The sequence below is a fragment of the Miscanthus floridulus genome, chromosome 6 (assembly GCF_019320115.1).
Source record: "Miscanthus floridulus cultivar M001 chromosome 6, ASM1932011v1, whole genome shotgun sequence".
NCBI lineage: Eukaryota > Viridiplantae > Streptophyta > Magnoliopsida > Poales > Poaceae > Miscanthus > Miscanthus floridulus.
The window spans coordinates 89,524,927-89,545,690 of NC_089585.1; the positions used below are offsets into that span (position 1 = coordinate 89,524,927).

Sequence of the window (20,764 nt, forward strand, 5' to 3'; positions counted from 1 at the left end):
GGCAAGGGTTGTGGCGGTGGAGTTTGACACTCATGAGCAAAGTGGCCTTCTTGTCCACACTCAAAACATCTCTTTGGCTTTGGCTTTGGCTTTGGCTTTGATTGTTGTTGTTGAGCTTGAGCTTTCTTCTTCTCTACACTTGCCACATATCCAATGCCACTTCTATCCATCTTCATGATGGTGTTCATAAGTAGCTCACTTTGGAGGTGCTTGCCTCTAGCAAACTTGCTCAACCCAATCTTGAGATGCTCTTTCTCCAACTTGAGCTTCTTATTTTCTTCCTTTAGAGCATCATCTTTCTTCTCTTGCTTGAGCTTCTTGTTTTCTTCTTTGAGCTTCTCATTCTCAAGGATCAACTCTTTGTCATGATCAAGAGTTTCTAGCACAATGATGTTGTGGCTTTTCATCTCTTCAAGATCTTTCATGAGCTTCTCATTATCACTCTTGAGCTTGACATACTCATCATAGTCATTGCACTCAACCACTTGCTTGCCTTTGCTACTAGATCCTTGCTCAATGCTCTCATCAATTAAGTCATCACATGAAGTAGCTATATGAATCTTGACAACATGGTTAGTAGCATCATGTGGCTCATTTGGTAAAAATTCTTGAGCAATAACAAGAGTATCATGATTAATCTTAAGAGTAGTGTATTCATCTTTTAGCTTGTTGTGGCTAGTGATGAGCTCATTGTGCACCCACTCAAGTTTATCATGTTTATCTTTAAGCTCTTTCTTAGAAGATTTGAGCTCCTTGAGTTTGGATGATATAGCATCATTTGTTTCTCTAAGCTCATCATTAGTCTTTTCCAATGTATCACATTTTGCTAAAAGTGAATCATTTTTAGCATCAAGCCTTTCATTTTTAGCTCTACTCTTTCTAATGATCTTAGTGTATTTTCTTAGTATTTTGACAAGATCATCATATGAAGGTGAATCATCATCATCGCTATCGCTATCATCATCACTAGCATGTTCATCATCACTACTATCACCATCATTTGATACCTTGCATTCACCCTTGGCCATAAGGCATAGGTGTGTAGAGGATGATAGCGGTGGTGGCGGTGAAGATGAGAGATCAATAGCAATGGCGGCCACCTTCTCATTGTCACTATCATCATCGGATGATCCACTTGATGAATCAATGTATATGAGCCAATCACCGACGATGTAGGCCTTTCCACTCTTCTTCTTCTTGTAGAAGTCCCTCTTTTTGCCATCTCTCTTCTTGTATGGCTTGTTCTTTTTCTTCTCATCTTCATCTTCATTGCTTGAGTCATCTTTCTTGCCCTTGTTCTTGTTCTTGAACTTGTCTTTCTTGGGCTTTGTGCATTGATGAGCTAGATGGCCAAGTTTGCCACAATTGTAGCAATCCATCTCGGAGATTGGCTTTCTTCTTGAGCTAGTGAAGAACTTCTTCTTCTTGCCGTCAAACTTGATGCCACTCTTGTTTAGCTTCTTTAGCATCTTGGCGGTCTTCTTCACCATGAGAGCAAGACTTTCTTCATCATCTTCTTCATCACTTGAGCTCTCATACTCAAGTCTTTCTTTGCCCTTATCTTGGCTAGCTTTGAATGCTAAGTCCTTCTCTTTCTTCTTTGTAGAGGATGAGCCATCTTGTGGCGTGATGTGCATGTACATCTTATGAGCATTGATCTTTCCCAAGATTTGTGTCGGTGTAGCGGCGGAAAGATCACCTTGATGTAGCAAGGTCACAATGTGCCCATATTTGTCAATGGGGAGGACACTCAAGATCTTTCTCACAACGTCGGATGGTGACATTTGAGTAAGTCCAAGCCCATTGACTTCCTCTACAAGAACATTTAAACGAGAATACATCTCATTAGCACTTTCTTTGGGAAGCATTTCAAATGAATTTAGCTTTTTAATCACAAGATGATAGCGTTCCTCACGCTCACTCTTGGTTCCCTCATGGAGCGCACAAACGTCCGACCATAGTGCATGGGCGTCTTTGTGGTTCCTTACACGGTTGAACACATCTTTGCAAAGGCCTCTAAAGATGGTGTTGTGAGCCTTTGCATTCCATTTTTTATAATTAACCTCATCGCCTTGTAGGTTAGTAGCATCCCGAGGTTTTGGGAAGCTTTGTGAGGCGGCTCTAAGAATACCAACGTCTAGAGCTTCTAAGTACGCCTCCATGCGGATTTTCCAATATGGAAAGTCATCTCCCTCAAAGATAGGAGGAGGTCCATCCCCGTGAGACATCTTGCTCTAAGCGGTTAAGCTTAAAAATGTGAGCACGAGGCTCTGATACCAATTGAAAGGATCAAGATGCCCAAGAGGGGGGGTGAATTGGGCTAATTCTAAATTTTCTTGCAATAATCAACTCCTATGGTTAGCCCAATTAACCCCTTGTGCCTAGAAAAGTGTTTCTATTAATCTAACGCACAACGGACTTGTAACCTATGTTCCAAACTTACTCTAGCATGGCAATTCTATGAATGTAAGAACAAATATTGAATTGCTCAAAGTAAATGCTCAAAGTAAATAGAGAGAGAGGAACGCGGCGATGTTTTGCCGAGGTATTGGAGAGTCGCCACTCCCCACTAGTCCTCGTTGGAGCACCCGCGCAAGGGTATAGCTCCCCCTTGATCCGCGCAAGGATCAAGTGCTCTCTACGGGTTGATTCTTCGACACTCCGTCGCGGCGAATCACCCAAAGCCGCTCACAACTTGAGTTGGGTCACCCACAAGCTCCGTTGGGTGATCACCAAGCTCCCAATCACCACCAAGCCGTCTAGGTGATGGCGATCACCAAGAGTAACAAGCACAAACTCTCACTTGACCACACGAAGCCTAATGAGAAGATGGATGCACACTTGGCTACTCTTGATTCACTAATGATGCTACTCTCTTGGATTTTCAAATCTCAATCACCTCACTAGGACCTTGCTCTTCTTGGCACTCACAAACGTGTTTCTTAGCTGTTGGAATGAGCAAAAGTAACTCCACACACGAGTGGAGCTTCTATTTATAAGGCAGCCTGAAAAACGAACCGTTATGAGCTTCTGCGGGGTGACCGGACGCTCCGGTCGTATTGACCGGACGCTCCGGTCAGTTAAACCCGCGAACCAGTGAATATGTGTTGACCGGACACTGGCAGGGTTCGGTCACCACTGACCGGACGCGTCCGGTCGCATTAAACCCTTACTGGAACCTTACTGTACTCGACCGGACGCTGAACCCCTAGGGTCCGGTCAGTACTGACCGGACGCGTCCGGTCGCAGATTCTCTTCTCTGGAACCTTACTGGAGTCGACCGGACGCTGCCTCTCAGCATCTGGTCACTTGACCTCTCCAGCGTCCGGTCGCACCGAACGCAATCTGCTTGATCAAATGAATTGACCGGACCCTGCGGCCAGCGTCCGGTCGCCCCGGAGCCAGCGTCCGGTCAGTATTTGACCCTCCATTCACTTCTAACTCTCGATCATATGTGAATGAAGTTTGCTCCAAAGGATCTTAGGTATTCATAGGAGCTACCTAGAGCTAGTTTTAACAAGTGTGCACCACACCTAACTCACTAGACTCACCTAGGTCAAGCTACCCGTCCATACCCCCCTTAATAGTACGGCCAAAGGAAAAAACAAAGTCCTAAACTACTCTAAGTGTCACTCCAACTCCAATCGACACTTAGAACTAGTCATCCTTAACCTTGTCGTCCATCCTTTGAAAACCGAAACGATTTCCATCATAGGGGCATGACAACCTTGATTGCCCAATTGATCTCCATTACCATGACCTAACTTACTTGTCTCTGCAAAACACACGTTAGTCATAATAATCTTGTATTGTCATTAATCACCGAAACCCAACTAGGGGCCTAGATGCTTTCAGCACCGCCGTCGCCTGCGCCCGCCCATGCGATCTCCTCCCCGCTCTCCTCCAATCCTCTCCGCAGCACCCCTTCGCCGACCGCCCTCACCAACTCCTGCGACCCCCGTCGCCACCGAGGACCGCCGCCATGCCGTCGCTCCTGGCTCCTGGTTCTTGCCGACCACCAGCATCCATGTCGGTGTCCGTGTCTGCATCCCTGATTCGGCTCGCCCGCATCTGCGTCACCAGATCTTCATCGGGCCCTCCACCGGCGATGAAGACCCGTGGCAGCAGAAGCCGGGAGGGCGCCCGCGCGTCCCTCCCCCCGATCTGGCTCGTGTCTTCGTCGGTCCTGCTATGCTGCCAAATCCTTTACTCCTGCCGCACTTCCACCTCCCTCCCGTCTTGCGAGGAGCACCACCAGGTGTGCCAATCCCTTCTCTTCCCTTCCTGTTGTGCGAAATCGAGCACCCAAACCCTACCTAACTTCGATCTAATTATATGTGTGTACATGTATTATGCCTGCTAACTTCGATCCCTTTCAAAAGTTATCATGAGAATTCAAGTATTGTGTACATTTCTTTGCACTGCTTTTCAAGAGGATTGTTTCTGTTTATCACTTGACACAGGGTTCCTGGTTGACCTTTCTAGATGTGTGATTCCTTTTAACTGCTAATTTTTGTTGTGTTTCCGAGGGATTAACCCGTAGCAAGTTGTGTCCTTCTGATAAGGTATTCTCTCAGCTTCAATTACTGCATGCTTAGTTGCTATATGAAACTATCCTGCCATGAAAATAATTGTATAGCTATCATCATTCACTTCATCACTTGATTAGAGTTGTAGGGCATAACATCTAAGCACTTGGGTTTACTGTATGGGATCAATGTTGCTGTTAGCCATACGCAGACTTACAGTGCATTAGCAGCTTGATCTATATTATTCTGTAGATTACCATACCCCGTCAGCCCAACTTAGAAACTGGTTTCTGAAACTGATCAGTACCTAATGCACTTAATACAAAATAAGATTGACCTATATGATTTTTTAACAATTCAGTATATTTGTCTAGAGCAAACCTACATATGTAACAGTTTCTGCCGCTAAGTAACAATTCCAAATTCAGTATACTGGTGCATTAGCTGAAAATATTTTTCTCATGCAGTTACTAAATCTATTCAGCCCTGCGACTAAGTAACAGTTCCATGACTTGTCTATGGCTGATTGCCACCGCCGGAGGTAGGTTGTAAGGGCAGCGGCTGCGGCGTGGCGGAAGGATGGACCGGCGGCTGCGCTGTCTTTTGTAGCGACGGCTGTAGGATTAGGCACGAGTACTACGAGTTATATATATCGCTGATCGTGAATCTTGCCACAGACACTTAAGTGGATATCTTATTCTACAGTATATGTCTACGTGAAATAGACCAAAAGCCACACATATTTATAAGGTGAGTATAACACTTTGTTTTAAGTTTTGTGCAAGATTTTTCAAGAGACGCAGTATTACCCATGTGACAGGCACTAATATTGACATATATACTCGAGCCTGTGTACATGATGGTATGGAGATGCGGCGGAACTTATTCGTGGATTTATTGGCGTACGAAAGAAATGGATATAAAATATTATCTTAGGCGCATCACGAAAAGGTCTATAAAGTAGAGTTTGTAAGCCTGTGACGTCGCGTTCTTCCTGACTGTTAATTTCACAAACTTTACTTTTTGGATTAACTGTAACTTTAACGTTGATATTTAATTTTTACAGTATTATTATTTTATCGTGTGATCCGTATGTTTTTAGTATAAATTATTAGTTATTCTGTAACAACGCACGAACACGCTATCTAGTTTGCCAACAAAGTGGTAACATTAGTATTTAATCACCCCACTTGCCAGACGACTCGTCGTACAAGTGGTTTCTGGAACCACCTTAGCTTATTGCGTGCATGCTGGCTTTTTACAGATGTGCGCACGTACGTACGCTTGGACGTTGGACCGGTCAGCAGCTTACGCTAGCACTTTTCTTCCCTATCCATCTGCAGACCAGACCCTGTCCCGGGTTTGTACATGTTTGGTAGTGTCAGATACATGTTAGTACCCTGTTTGCTTATTGTTTCTGTGGCTTATAAGCCGATGTATGCTGTTTTATTACGAGAGAAAAATATTATATTATGACTGATAAACATAGCTGATACGAAGCGAACAAGGTTTAGGTTTGTGCTAGGCTTATTACGTTGTGGCTGCCGCTTGCTGGTAGTAGGAACTCCAAATTGACGAAAAGGGCGCGCGCTAGCTGCACCTGCACGAGGTTTACAAGTCAAATGAATTAATCAAATATAGTAGAAAAAAAGAGGTGCACCAGATTTACCAGAACTTGTCAACAGAGTGAACCGAGGGATTTACGAGATCGGGGATGACAGAAGCACACCGGCGGCCTTTCTCGCGAGCGTCAGGCTCATGTCGCGGATCCATTCAACGGCGGAGACCTGTGCTCCGACCTCCGATCCACGCGTTCGCACGGTGCCGAGCCGAGGACAGGAACACGTCGCCTCCTGCTTTTACACCGGAGCGGGCCGGGCAGGCAGCATCACGTCAAAGCTGATCTCTGGTGCCAGTTCCTAGTTCCCTTCTGGTGCGGTAACTTGCTCATCAAGCAGCACGCAAGTACTCCTACTTGGTGCCATGTAGGAGTAATGTGAGGGTTTTGTTCAGCTTTCAGACACACCTAACAAACAGCAGCCCCTTGTCTAGTGTGGTTTCTTTCTGGCGATGTAGACGCGAGGGATTAGTTTTTGCGAGTTCTGGCATCTGAGCGACATAGGTCAGCCCATATCTCTGAATCGGAGACAGCTAATGGGGACGAACAACACAGTCGTTGGGAGCAACTAAACAAATGCAGGGGAGTGAGCATTTGATTCTCCACATACCCGTTTGGTCTGTGGAAGTGGAATGGAATTATCCATAGTATCCGGTGTTGGAGAAAGCGCATCTGCACTTTCACGGTTTCACCTACTAGTACCTCCTACTGCATGCGATTTGTGTTTTTTGAGGAATGGAACGGCACACACCATCCTTCAACTTGTTACTTGTCCTCAACTGCGTAACCTACTGCGGAGCAGACGTAAATCCTGAACATCGGTTGTTGGTGAAGGAGCGGTAGTGAAAAACTGCCGGGCAAGAAGTGACCGTGCTGAAGTTTTAAACTTCTCGGTGTTACACATCGTTAGGATCATTTTATGCTTTTTTTCTAAGGGTTGTTTATGCATTTAGCGTTTCCCATGAACATTTTAAACTGTAAAGCACTCGAGCATACCATGTCACACCAACACGAGTTGAGCTCCTTATTTTATAAAGAAAAAGTAGCTGAAAGGAAAGAAAAGGCAGAGATGAAACAAAAGAAAGACCCAGCCTGGTCGATGCTGATGGACATCGCCCACCCTCCCGACCCGCCCCAAGCGACGCCGGCGGCATACCTCCGTCGATCTACCTTTCTGCTGCACACCAGCTCCTTCCAAGCACAGATCCAAGCTCCCCGCTTCCGGATCTATCGATCCATGGGGATGGGGCTGCCACCACGACGATCCTTGGTGTGTCCACCAGGTCGACTTTCGCACCCATCACCTCAGCCCGTCGGCGACCACTCCGGCACCGCCGGCCACCTTTGCTGCCCTGGCTCCGGCAGTCATCCCCGGCGACGTTGTAGGGTTGAGATAACGGACTAGAGGGGGGGGTGAATAGTCCTTTCTAAAAATTAAACGCACTGGCTAACCAAAATAAATGCGGAATTAAAACTATCGGTCTAGTCAAGACTACACCCCTCTATCTATGTTCTCAAGCACCTTAAAAAGATCCTAAACTGGCAACTAAGGTACTGGGCTAGCTCGAGCTCACCTAACCAATTCTAGGAGCAAGGTCACACAAACCTATGCCACTAGTACTTCAAACAACGGGGGAGCTCCTACACAAGCTAGTAAGCCAAAGCGCAAAGCCACCTAAACTCACTAGCAATGCTCAATAACAAAGCTACACAAGCCAAATTAGAGAGCACAAATTACTTAGCTACACAAACTAAGCAATGTGACTAACAAGGTTACTCAAATCGAATTAGTCACGCAAGGGAGCTACTTCTATGCTACACAAGCAACAAGGTAACTAGCAAGCTATATAAGCTAACTAATTACAAGAGCAACTACACAAGCACAATGTATATGAAAGTAATTACAAGCTTGTGTAAGGGGATTGCAAACCAACGGGAAGACAAGGATGGCACGATGATTTTTATCCCGAGGTTCACGTGCTTGTCAACACGCTAGTCTTCGTTGTGTCGACCGTTCACTTGGTGGTTCGGCGGCTAATTGGCACCACACCAAGCCCACACGTTGGGTGCTACAAGAACCCCATAAACCAAGTGAGGGTAACTCAATGACACGCTTAACTAGAGTTGCTCTTTGCGGCTCCCGCGGGGTGAGCACAATACCCCTCACAATCACTTCTCCGGAGCACCGCATAATCTTCCTTACACATTTCGATGAAGACCACCACCAAGCCATCTAGGAGGTGGCAACCTTCGAGAGTAACAAGCACCACTAGCTTGCAACTCGATCACCTAGTGCCACTCGATGCACTCTCGCAATGCAATCACACTAGAATCACACTCACACTCAATCGGATGATCACTATCAAGCGTATATGAGTTAGAGGGCTCCCAAGCACACCTACACAAAGCCACCAAGGCTTAAGGGTGCTCAGCAACCAGCCCATGGCCAAGCTCCACCTCTATTTATAGCCCCCAAGCCAAATAGAGTTGTTGGAGCAAAGTATCCCTTTTCTACGAGGGCACCGGACAGGGCAGTGCCCCTCCAACGGTCAAGTCCCAATGGCTAATTTGAACTAGCCGTTGAGCCCCTAGCACCGGACATATGGTGGTGGTGCACCGCCCTAGGGGTGGCAGTGACCACCCAGGCCAACCCCCGAAAACTGCACTCTCTAGAAAAAAGCGACGGTGGCACCACTGGACAGTCCGGTGACCATGGTGGTTCCCTCTTCAGCTCAAAACAAAAAACCACCAGATCAATCTTGTAGAGAATTTCATTAGATTTCTGAAAAGTCCTAGATCATCGAAATCAGAGTTTAGAGCTAAGAGTTATGCCCGAAATACGAAAGGGTGCTGCTGCTGTTTTTAGGCACCGCCCTAGGGTACAATGCTCCGCCCTAGGGCTGGCGGTGCCCACTTTTTGGCCACAAGAAAGGGCGGTGCCAACCTCTACAACGGCTGCGATTTGGCTACGAGTTAGGTTGCAACTTCCGACCCCCGAACAACCATAACTTGCACTTTTCTTCTCCTTTTCCTCTCCAACTTGATCCGTTTCAACACCAACAACTTCTCCTTTACAAATGTGCCAACACCACCAAGTGTTCACCATCTTGTGCAAGTGTGTTAGCATTTTCACAATCATTTTCCAATGGATCAGTCACTCAAATCACCACGCCACTCGATCCTATCAACAATGCAAAGTTAGATCATTCGAGTGGCACTAGATGACCGATATGCAAACAAGTTTGCCCCTCTTGATAGTACGGCTATCTATCCTAAATCCGGTCATGAACTTCTCTACACCTATGACCGGTGAAATGAAATGCCCTATAGATTATACATTTGCCTTGCGCATTCCATTTCATCTATTCTAGTGTTGATGCAACACATGCACCAACCATATCACAAATGATATGATCCACTTCATATCATCATGTGACCTTGTTGGTTCATCGATCTTGACCTCACTTCCTTTTCACCGTTGCCTTCGTCCATCGGCGCCAAGTCTTGCTCAAGCTTCACTTCCACGCGGTCCATCGCTCCAAAGCCTCCAACTTGCCCTACATACTTGCAACCGATCCATCAAGCCAAGTCTTGTCTTGATCTTCTCCACCTTAGTCACATGACTCCATGTCATGTCTCATATGCAATGAGCTCCTTCATAACATGTGTGAGCCTTGTAATGTATCCAAGCCATTTCACGTCCATGGCATAGGTTGATCACACATGATGTACTTGTGGACTTATCACATGTGTATCTCACTCAAAGACATATCAGTCCACCTGAGGTTGTCACTCAATTACCAAAACTAAATAAAGACCTTTCATTCATTGCCTCCACCGAGCCGCCGACAGCCACTCCGGCGCCACCGGCCACCTTTGACGCCCTGGTTCCGATGGCCATCCCCAGCGTCGCTGCCCCCGCCGGGCCCAAATCCATCACCGTCCTACCTGTGCCTGCCACAGATGGAAGGATTGAGGATGAGACACTGGCCATCATCGAGGACATCCCCGAAGATGAAGACGAGGAGGAGGATGCCGCGTGCTCGAGCAGGTCCTCATCGTCCTCCCTCTCTACGCTTGCCCCCCTTCTTTCTCGTGCCGTCGGTCAGCTGGTAGGAGCAAGCTCTGACATTGGGAGGAAGACCCCGGCATGGGCAGCTTCGACAACGAAGCCACGCGCTCGTCGTACCTAGACATCGCTCGCAAGGCTCTTCGGGCCACGCCTCCACCGTCGGCTGGGGCTCCGGACGCAGCGCAGAGCTCTGCCGCTGCGGAGGGAACCCATCCAGTGCCTGCAAGGGGGAAGCGGCGCTGTCGATGCAAGACCAGTGCGCCTTGGTTCGCAGTCGTTGGCGAGAGTCCCGGTGCACTAGCGCCTTGGCCCGCGGCGTGGGTCGTCTGTGCCTAACACGTCCGGGCAGCCCCTTCGGGGCCCAACGTCACCGCCGATGGTTTCTAGACTGTCATGAGCCATCGTCACCGGCACTGCTCGAGGAAATCAACACCTAAATGCCACCACCCTGTCCCGCCAGAGCTTGTGGGTCTCTGCTTCAACTGCCTCACGCATGACCACATCACCGCTCAGTGTCGCTCCCCATCCCACTGCTTCCGCTGTCGGGGTACCGGCCATCGGGCCAGGGCATGCAAGCATGGTCATTCGCAGGCGTGCAGGTGAGGCCCTTTGCCGACATGCAAGCCTTCGTCCTCAGAGGTGCTTCGCTTTAGCTAGGGTGCCAAGGCACGTCGCCCTGCTGGTCCAATGCTGTTGCTGAGAGGTTGTGATGCGCCAGGCTAGGCGCCGACGCCGTCATCGCCTCATCGTGTGTAGCAGTCGACCACACCGTCGTCGTCGCCGTAGCAGCACCACAATAGTAGCCTGCCGCTATCACCACCTATGGGTAAGATTGAGGTCTTCGTTGTCCCGAAGAACGCGGAGCTCGCCGCACCTGAAGCAGAATTTTTGCTTGTTCTTGTCGCGCTCATTGGTGTGAATCAGCCAGCTGTCCCGCCAGAGGAGTTCTGGGCGCACCTTGCCTCAATGTATGAGGTGTCGGAGGGCGTGGCCTGCGTTTGTGCCTAGCTCAGGGGCAGCTTAGCATGCGAGCTTCAGCTGGACGGCCGCCCTAGCTCGTCATGCGAAGGAGTTGGTCTTGAGGCTGAGACGGACCTGGTGCTGTGGAGTCGGCTGAGGCAACCGTCACACGCAGTTGACTCGACACTGGACCCAATGTTGGTTGAAGTGGCAATCCAAGTTCTGCCACCAAACCGTTGCTCCACTTCAGAAGCAGGCCATGGGGACATGGCCACCATCATGGTCGACGATCCTAGTGATGTCCATCTGGTCTTGACTTCGCCCAGGGAAATGGAGATGGTGGGCGTGCCGAGGGACTCTTCAAGCGATGACGACACGGGTAGGCCAGCATCACCGGGGCCTATACCCCCTATGCTTCATGAAATGCTGGAGGCTTTGCCTTCTGCTGCAGACGCCCTTCATCCGTGGGCCGCCTAGGCTGCGTAGGCCCAGGACGCCAGTCTCCGTTCTGTCGCTGCGGTGCAGTGAACGCCTTGCGGCGAAGCCACGCAAGGTGGACTCTACCAAGCAGGCTCAGTGCGTGCTCATGCAGAAGCTGGGAGTCGTAGCAAGCACGCCCAACGTCGACTCTGAGACAGTGCACAAGTACAAATCTACCTTCCAGGCACCGTTATCGGCCTCCAAGTAGGAAGCGCTGCAGCTTCTTTTCGGTGGGAATTTTGACCCGTTGGACATGAAATTGGATATGGTCAGGATGGATGAGGTTTGAGGTGCACCCTTGTCTTAGTCACAAAATTGTTTCTTGTGTAATCACAATCACGTGCGAGTTGGGTGAGCGGTGTGGGCCGTGGGTTTCGGTAATCTTTGGATTACTGTAACTTGACAGTTTTGTAACAAACTTTCTACTCCTGCTTAATGACAAACGTGCCAAGGCACGATCTCGAAAAATAAGAGAAAGGCCCAGCCTTACGGATGCAGAGTAGCAGTAAATAACACCAGCAGGGATGATGTTACAACAAAACAAACAACGCAAGACGAGGAAACAGAGGCAAAGTTATTTTCTACTCACCTCTATCCTAATTAGTAAGGAGTAAGATGGTCTTTTGCAAACTCCTTATTTTGTCTGAAAATTATATTTCAAGATGTGGTTCCACTTAACTTTCCTCAGACTCCACTGGGCTACCAGCAAATGCGGGGGGAATTGAAGGCTGATACAGATTAGTGTACTGTTTAGGCCCTTTTTTGAGGTATAAATGAACTAACGAAGTTACAACAGTCATATTTGTTGTTGTCAGACACACAGCAGAATTGATAACGGAAATGCTCTCCTTGTCCGTCCATCCACATGCGTCCTTTCTGAGCTTGCGGAGCTCAATATGCTTGCTCCCCTCATAGCTTGTCCATTTAAAAGAATGGTTGTCGATTTGCCCGTTCCTCCTTGCCTGTCGCGGCCTTCTTCATCGTGCGCATATGACCGCCGCGGCCGACTCCACCGTGCCGCCCTCCCGCCGCTCACCTTCTCCAGCACGTGAGACGTTCATCGTGGGCAGCGCAGCCACCCAACGTTGTCGCCTCCACCGCTGGGGACCGTACCCGCCAGCCATGCCGTCGGGGGCCGCACAGCCACCCACCCACTGGCATCCCCCATGCCACTCTGTGTCATCGAGCTCTGCACCGGCGTCAAGCTCCGCGTCGACGGGCCTCCATTCGTCCAAGTAACAAGTAGATGTTGCGCTTGAAAGCGTATGTCGCAAGTGTATGTTGCAAGTGTTTTAGATGTTTCAGAGGTATGTTGCAAATGTTTCATGTTGATGTTGCAAAAGTAGATCGGGATGTTGTTATGGTTATATACGTATGTTACAAGTGTTTGTTCTAAATGTTTTATATGCTTTCAGCATCGGGATATTGTATATGTTTCACACATATGTTGCAAGTGTTTTATATGTATGTTGCATATGTTTTGCAATAGCTTTTCAAATGTTTTTAGGTATTTTTGCAAGTGTTTCAGACGTAAGTTGCAAGTGTTTCACTGTTTCTGACGTATGCTGCAAGTGTTTCATTTGGATGTTGCAAAAGTAGATCATGTGTTGCATATGTTGCAATGGCTATACACATATGTTGCTAGTCTATGTTTCAAATGTTTCAGATATTTCAGACGTATGTTACAAGTGTTTATCTAGATGTTGCATATGTTGTAGTACCTATACACATATGTTGCAAGCGTATATTCCAAATGTTCCATGTGTTTCATACGTACGTTGCAGCAAGTGCTTCATGATACAAGTCTTTTCATTAGCAGGCACGAGAAGCGAGCGGAGGCGGAGGCGGTCCCGGCGTGTGCGTGGGAAGCGAAGCGTGTACGGGGTGGTCCCCACGTGCATGCGCAGCAGCAGCAGGCGAGAAGGGGCGCGCAGGTGTAGCAGCAGCAGGCGGGCGCGTAGTAGTAGCAAGCGCGGGCGGGCAGGTGCAATAGGCGGGGCAGGCGCAACAGTAGGCGGGGCAGGCGTGGGTGTCAAGACTGGGCTAGTGTCCATACGTCCGGATGGTGGCTAGCGTCCGAACATCTAGACGCTAGCAGCCTAGCACTGATGAATTAATAATAATGCCCCTTGCTCTTAAAATAAATTCAACGGGCACCCATTCCAAATCTAGGACTTTGAACCTAAGTAGGTAAGATGAACCTAACTAACAGAGCTACAGTAGTTCACATAAAACAATCAGAATCAAGGGCCAAGCCAGGGAAGCAAACGATGAACTAGTGGCATATTGTTTTCTTCTGCACTTGGTGCAGACTTTAGACTAGTAGACCATAAAACGAACAACCTTCAATCTGTCAAGTGAAAGCCACACTAGCGACCATCGACTGCTACTATCACGCCGGAACAGCAAGAATCTGGTGAGTGAGTATTAAGGGACACCATACCTACGATTTGCATGAGAAATGAACCGACAATTTCAACTGCCAAGCACTTCAGTGTTCAGAGGAAAACTGAATAAACACCTATTACTATTAGTGTTACCCCAATATACTGTAACACTGCTACTATTAGTGTTCACTGCTCTAAGCACCATTTAATTTGCTCCATTGTATTCTTCTTCTTACAACCAATGTTCGCCAACACGGCCGTGTAGACCGATTACTCGGCGTGTAATCGCTACTCGGTAGCCGAACGTGCAGTTTAGGCCATAAACGGTAGGTTACACGGAATCGCCGTGTAAACGGTAAAAAACGGTCGTGTAATCGGTCTACACGGCCATGTAGGCGAACACTAGGTAATATTTTGAAAATAATTTATCTATGTTATTTTCAAAATATTACAAATGTTTATGATGTGTAATAAGTACCATTAGATTAGTTGTGGAATATACTTTCATAATAAAATTATTTGAATATACAAATATTATCTATGTTATAGGAATATATACATAGGTTATTATAGTTATTTTTACAAATAAAGTAAAAACGAGTAATCCGTGTAAAACCGTGTACACGCCGTGTACACGGTCTAAACGCTACACGAGACCTCGCCGACTGTCTACCGTTTACCGTTTAGGAAAACATTGCTTACAACCAATATTATTGTAGAGGGCAGAATATTGTTCCTTAACAGGTCGGCGGCTAGAGCTACAGGTGTATGCATGACAAAGTGAAGACGCACATGACAACATCAGTTTGTAGCACTTGCTTTTCCCCTTGGCTTGCGTTGTCGTAGTCATGCTCATGCGCTGTCTAGACCTGGACACAAAAATCTCATGTGTTTATGCTGTCGCCAAAATGAGCACATCCTGGCAGCATGTCAAGCTAGGCTCAAGCGTCAACCTTTCACGTACATATGTACGTCGTCGTTCCGTCCACCGGGCATTATAAGCTAAGGCCCGTACGCAAATTACTCTCAAGATGGAGCTTCAGCGCCGTGCAAGCCTACAATGCAAGGTCACCACCGCCCACCGGCATCGTTATCGGCATATAGTTCGTGGCTAGCTGCGTTCGTCGTAATTCGATCGGCAGCGCGGGCATTACTGGAGCAGACACACGCATCAGCAAAACTTGGCCTCGGACCGGAGTCCCCTGCTGCAAGAAACTAACGGGGGGATGAATACGGCGGGCATGGAGAAAGGTAATAAGTTATTTACGCATCGCTCCCTGTGTTCATTCACTTCTCTCTCACAGTTCTGGCAAGAGTGGTGAGAGTTTCCGCAGCGGTGGCACACAAAGCAGCGGGTGTGTCTATATACCCCTCACATTTCAGCTCTTGGGTGCTGCAGCCTGGATCCACAGGCTTCATGTATGATCATCTTTTATGTAGTCTAAATTGGTGAATATTGCTCTATATTAGTCCCAGTAGTTTCAGCTCATTTCGGTTTACATTAGACCGGGCCAAAGCTAAGCTCCGCTCCATTCTCGAGTCCCTTATCGAGATACTTGCTTCAGCACTTGAGCACCTTTTTAGAGTTTATAGTTGTTTGAAGATTTTCGAACGATATTTCAAACTCAACCATGACTTATGATGGCGCAATCAAATGGAACACAATTAGTCTAGAGGCCCTTATATTTAACAGAAGTGCCTAAAATGATCTAGCAGGTGCTGTAGGAAAGGTCCGCATAGGCTAAGGGCCTGGCCCATATCAGGTACGGGCCAGCTCCGAGGCTTTGGTTGCCCAACCAGCTCATGGGCTGAACTGTACATGTCGGGACACATGTTCCTCTTCACTCCAAAGCTTACCAATTCTGAACCAGAGAATAGCAGCTAGCATTTCGCCGACGTGTGTCAGCTCTCAACCTCCAGTCCAGCACGTACGTGTCGTCAGCACTGGGACCACTGTGACCAAGACCATGCGTTAAATATGACAGCACGGTCCCGGTGATCAATAAACGGTAGCCACATCTTGCACCGACCGTGATGACTGATGACTGGTGGCCAGAATATAGCTAGATAGAGATATATTTCACCGACGCCAAGAAAACCCCAATTACACACACAGAGATGTCAACCGCCCTATTCTCCGTTTCTCCGCGGAGAATTCTCTTATTAAGGAACGATAATGAGATTAATTTTATCCTGACGAAGGACTTAGCCCTTTTAGATGTCTATATATATATATCCACCTCAATCCATATGGGTTGAAGTGGTTTGGTACGGAATTTAACAGGTAGCAAGCTAGCTTAATTCAATAAGACATTCTACTATATATAGCGACATCGTGTAGATAACTAATCTGTATGTAAAGCCAAAGTGCTGTTGTGCAGTTTTTTTCATCTCCGTTTTCCTTTTTCTTTTCAGTTTTTCTGGGCACTTTTAAACGCCGTGTAAATTTTGTTATCCTTTTCACATGCAAAGGTAAAGCACCTGCAGTGTTCCCTTTTTTTTTTTTTTTTGAGAAACAGCTGCTGTTTTCCAGCTAAAGCAAAAGGAACAGCTGAAGTGCTGGACACTAGCAGGCCCACAGTCACTAGCCCACGGCCCGCCAACTGTAACGGTAGGCGTCCCTGCCAAGTGTCAACCATAGCCCGCCGCCGCACACCACACAGGGAGACCGCCGGAGATGAGGAGCAACGGTGATGACGCACAGAGGATTCAGAATTCAGATTCGCGCGCGCTGGCGACGGCGGGATCCTGCATTCCTACTCCTAACATCCACAGATTCACACGCAGTAGATGAGTAAGCAACAAGCCCGTCTCTCTCATAGCCAAGAACAACAGTCCCTAGCTTGATTTCGCCGCTCTTGTCTCGGCATTTCGGCAAGCAAACAATTGAAAGCAAGCTCCCTCGTTTTTTTCTGCCTGCATTCTTCTTCCATGTCTCCATCTCTTGTACCACCGCACACAACGGGCCAACGGCTCCCTTGCCGCAGCAGCATCGCGTCCACACAAACTGCACATCCACCAGATACGCTGGTGATCCAGCGAGACTACTGCGAGAGCGCGACCCACACAGGCAAGCAAGGCCGCGCAGCGTCGTCGTTTCTCGACGCCGCGCGTTTCAATCCCGCCGGCCCGCTTCCCCTGCACCCGGCCGCGCGCGCGTGTGGTCCAGGACGCAGATGTGCATCCGGCGCGCGCCCGTCGGCCACACGGTGCCGCCGCGCGTTATCCCGAGCCTGTCCGATAGCGAGGGGGGAAGCCCATCGATCCTCGCGAGAGGAGCGAGTGGCGCGCTGGCGGATGAGGCGCCGAGTGGCCCGGATGCACCGGCGCAGGCGAGCCGCACGACGCCGCCGCGCGCTGAGACTGCCGCCACACATGCACACCCGGGGCTGTAACGGCCTTGTCGGCACGCGCGCGTCCGTGTGTATAAGGACCGGAGGCGCAGCACAGGGCAAGCGGCAGTACTCGCACAACAATTAATGTCCAGCTTCGCCGTCCGCGCCTCCACGTCCAGCATCGTCGCCAGCCTCGACAGCACCCCCGCGCCGTCGTCGGTCCGCCGGCGGCCCAGCCTCATCAGGAACGCCCCCGTCTTCGCCGTCCCCGCCACCCTCGTGGTACGTACGTGTCAATGCATGGCTCACTGCACACTGAGCACATGCATTGTACAGCATGCATGCATGTCGTCGCTTCTAAACACGTGTCTCCACGAAATGGACTCATGCAACCAAAGGTCCTCGCTCCCATTACCTAGGAGTATGGTACGGGCCATGCAGGATATTCTGGAAACCCGAACAAAATCCGAGTGCCACGCAAGGATTTCAACCCAAAGTAATAAAAAATGTGTGTGCCATATATAGTTTTTCCGCCTATAGTTTTGCCGCTTCATTGCCCTCGCCAGTCAATAGGGGAAAAAAATGTGTGTGTGCCATATATGTCCTCCGTAAGAGCACGGAGGCACCGCACCCTTCCGGTCTACCAAGAGCTACTAAGGGCTGTCTCCAACCGGAGACCTATTGTAGAGTCCAAACACAAAATAGGTCTCCAACATAATACCTATAGCCTACAACAGAGTATCTATATGGAAGACCCATTTTAGGTGCCGGGAGAGGCATAACCTAAATCTGAGTATCCTGTCTCCTGGAGACATATTTGTAGAAAGGGTTGTCTTTTGGGTCTTGTTGTTAGAAAAGACCAAAAATAGGTATTGAACTCTTTGCCTGTAGCGCTACCCAAAGTACGAATGTGTCTTGTATTTTGGGTCGCGGTTGTTGAAGACAGTCTAGCGCCGGCCAGGTCTGCAAATGCGTCGTACCATGCATATATATAGTATAATCTCATGTTCTCCACTTATTTTGGACCAATCATGGAATAGTATAATATATACTCCGCCCATGCATCTTGAAAAGAAGTCATTCTTAGCTTCATCTTAAAGTCAAGTATCTTAACTAGCCTTTATAACATCAAGATGGACATGCTATTGTATTTTCCAATTTATCAAATTTAAGATAGTTTAATTTACGTTAAATCCAGAACATATTTATTTTGGACAGAGGGAATAGCCAGTGACAGTAACTTAAATCACTTTCCCACCATCTAGTAGGTAGCACATAAGCATGCCAACCATCTCCAATAGAATAGTCCGGAAGGGAGGTGTTTCCGAAGAGATGGCCAATGATAGTGCTAGTTTGAAGAAGGCAACCACTAGATGCCGGCTTTTCAATAATAACAGAATTCCACAAAAAGTCTCGAGTGTGGAAAGAAGAAAAGTTCCAAGTACACTTGTTTAGTGATGTCGAGCGTGAAATATAATATATATATATATATATATATATATATGGCTGCCTTTTCCCTAAAGCGATAAGACCAGTAGTGTATGTAGTGGGGTCATGGACATGTACTGTACATGATAGCTACAGTTAGAAGGGTCGTCTCGAAGAGCTAATCCGCGTCTTTTGGCTTTTGAGTTCCCTTTTGATCCACGACGCATCCAGGTAGTTCAATAACCGACCATCGATAAAGCTCTACTAGTAGTGCCCATCAACGTCAGTTTACCTTTTTTATAACGGCAATAATTTCCTGCTTTGCTGGGTTTATTTTTTTTTGTTACATTCCTGCTTTGCTTTAATTTGTTCACTGTTGGGTCTTTCAGAGCAACGAACTAGCTAGCCGGAGATTTAATTTGAGGAAAAAACATATTTTTCATTCTTTTGGAGGAACCAAATTTTCATGCATATTGGATCAGGGACATGAGTTAATTAACGGCGGTTTTCTGTGGTAAACTTTGGTAGTAACAATGTGCAAACTTGTCAGGCTAGTAGGCAGGAGTATGTACGAGGAGCGAGGCCAGATTTTCGTTGCCCACACGACACCTCACACTGATGTGATGCGCGCAAATGCAAGCATGACATCGACCGCGGTACCGGACCACGACTCTGTGCTACAGACTGTACAGTCAAAAAAACCGTAGCTACCATCAGACAAACGCAGTAGATATGCGGAGAAGGGGAGAAATATGTAGTAGAAGGAGCTAGCACACCATTAATCGAAATTAAAAAAAACAATACTCCAAAAAGGTCGTTCCGGCATCGATCGATGGTTGGTTCAGGTAGCGACATGTTTAAGAGTGCATTATTAACAGCGGTTCCTCATTAGCACACCAACATGCATGATGGGTAAGCTAGCAGCAAAGCACGGCAGCGAATGCCGGATTAGGAGCGCACATCAGGCCTCGTTCGGCAGCTCAGGCTTGAATCCGACCCACTTTTCATTCCAGGACCCTTCAAGAGGGATTCGTTCCCGCGGGTCATAGGTGGGGATTGGTTCCACGCTGTAGAGAGGGTCGAATTGTCCAAACGGGCCGGATTGTAATCTAGGCTAGCCTTAACCGAACACCTGTTCCGTGCTGGACTGGTAGCCAATCCGGGTGGAATGGACCTCTTTCCTGGCGGATCCAGGGGGCAGGGTTTCGTCGTCTTGGCTGGCGTGATGATTTGCTGAGCCGCTCCAATAATTTGGGAAGAGAACTGGCACGGTCCCGACGGCTGAAGGGAGTAATTTAAGCGCGCCCCAGGGCCCAGGGCCGTGTGCCATCGCCTATTGGCGTCCGGAGCGGGGACCTTCAGTCTAGTAGATGATTCAGAAGCTGGCAGAATTTGCTAGTCCAGTCCAGAGGGCGGACCGCACGTAGCGTCGTAGCCTATAGGCAGATCTGAATCAGCGTGCCATCGTCCTTGGATCTGGGAACCGAAACCCCTGCGGGGGACCTTCTTCGGTCTAGTTGCAGAATTCGCTAACCTTGTCTAGGGGGGCGTGCGCACGTGGCCAGTGTGCCAGCGTCCTTGGATCTGGGAACGAGAACCTCTTGGGGAAACTAACGTTTCTTGCGGTGTGGGGAGCAAAAGGAAGGATCGCGCTCGCGCAGATGGCCGGGCCGGGCCACTTGTTTGTGCTTACGGTACCCACTGCACTGCACTGCACAGATCGTCAGAAAATTGCTCCTCCCAGCATGGTCAGCTTGTCCCTCCAATCTCGGCCTCAGCGATTACGAGTGCATCCATAGTACCCCCGTTTAATTTCTGGCCCAACCTGTAGTCTAAATTACACACGTCGGGTTGGCTCTACTTTTGGTATGCCAAAGAACATCAGCGCCTGATTGCATTTAATCCGCTAGCTAAATAAACTTAAAAGAAAAAGTTTAGCACGCACGTCCGTACCA

General features: G+C 48.3%; 1 protein-coding gene across 4 annotated transcripts in view; it reads left to right on the forward strand.

Moving 5' to 3' along the window:
- The first annotated feature begins 17,492 nt into the window (after window positions 1-17,492).
- LOC136456285 (carbonic anhydrase, chloroplastic-like) overlaps window positions 17,493-20,764 on the forward strand; it is a 53,283-nt gene continuing 50,011 nt past the window's right edge. For 2 of the 4 annotated variants that reach the window (XM_066456090.1, XM_066456091.1), the window contains exon 1: window positions 17,522-17,663. Coding sequence is in view for 2 of the 4 variants with exons in the window: in XM_066456088.1 (XP_066312185.1) it covers window positions 17,526-17,663 (138 nt within the window). In the remaining 2 variants the exon portion in view is untranslated. Of the gene's footprint in view, window positions 17,664-20,764 lie in introns of all 4 variants that reach the window. The other 2 variants (XM_066456088.1, XM_066456089.1) reach the window with 2 other exon arrangements.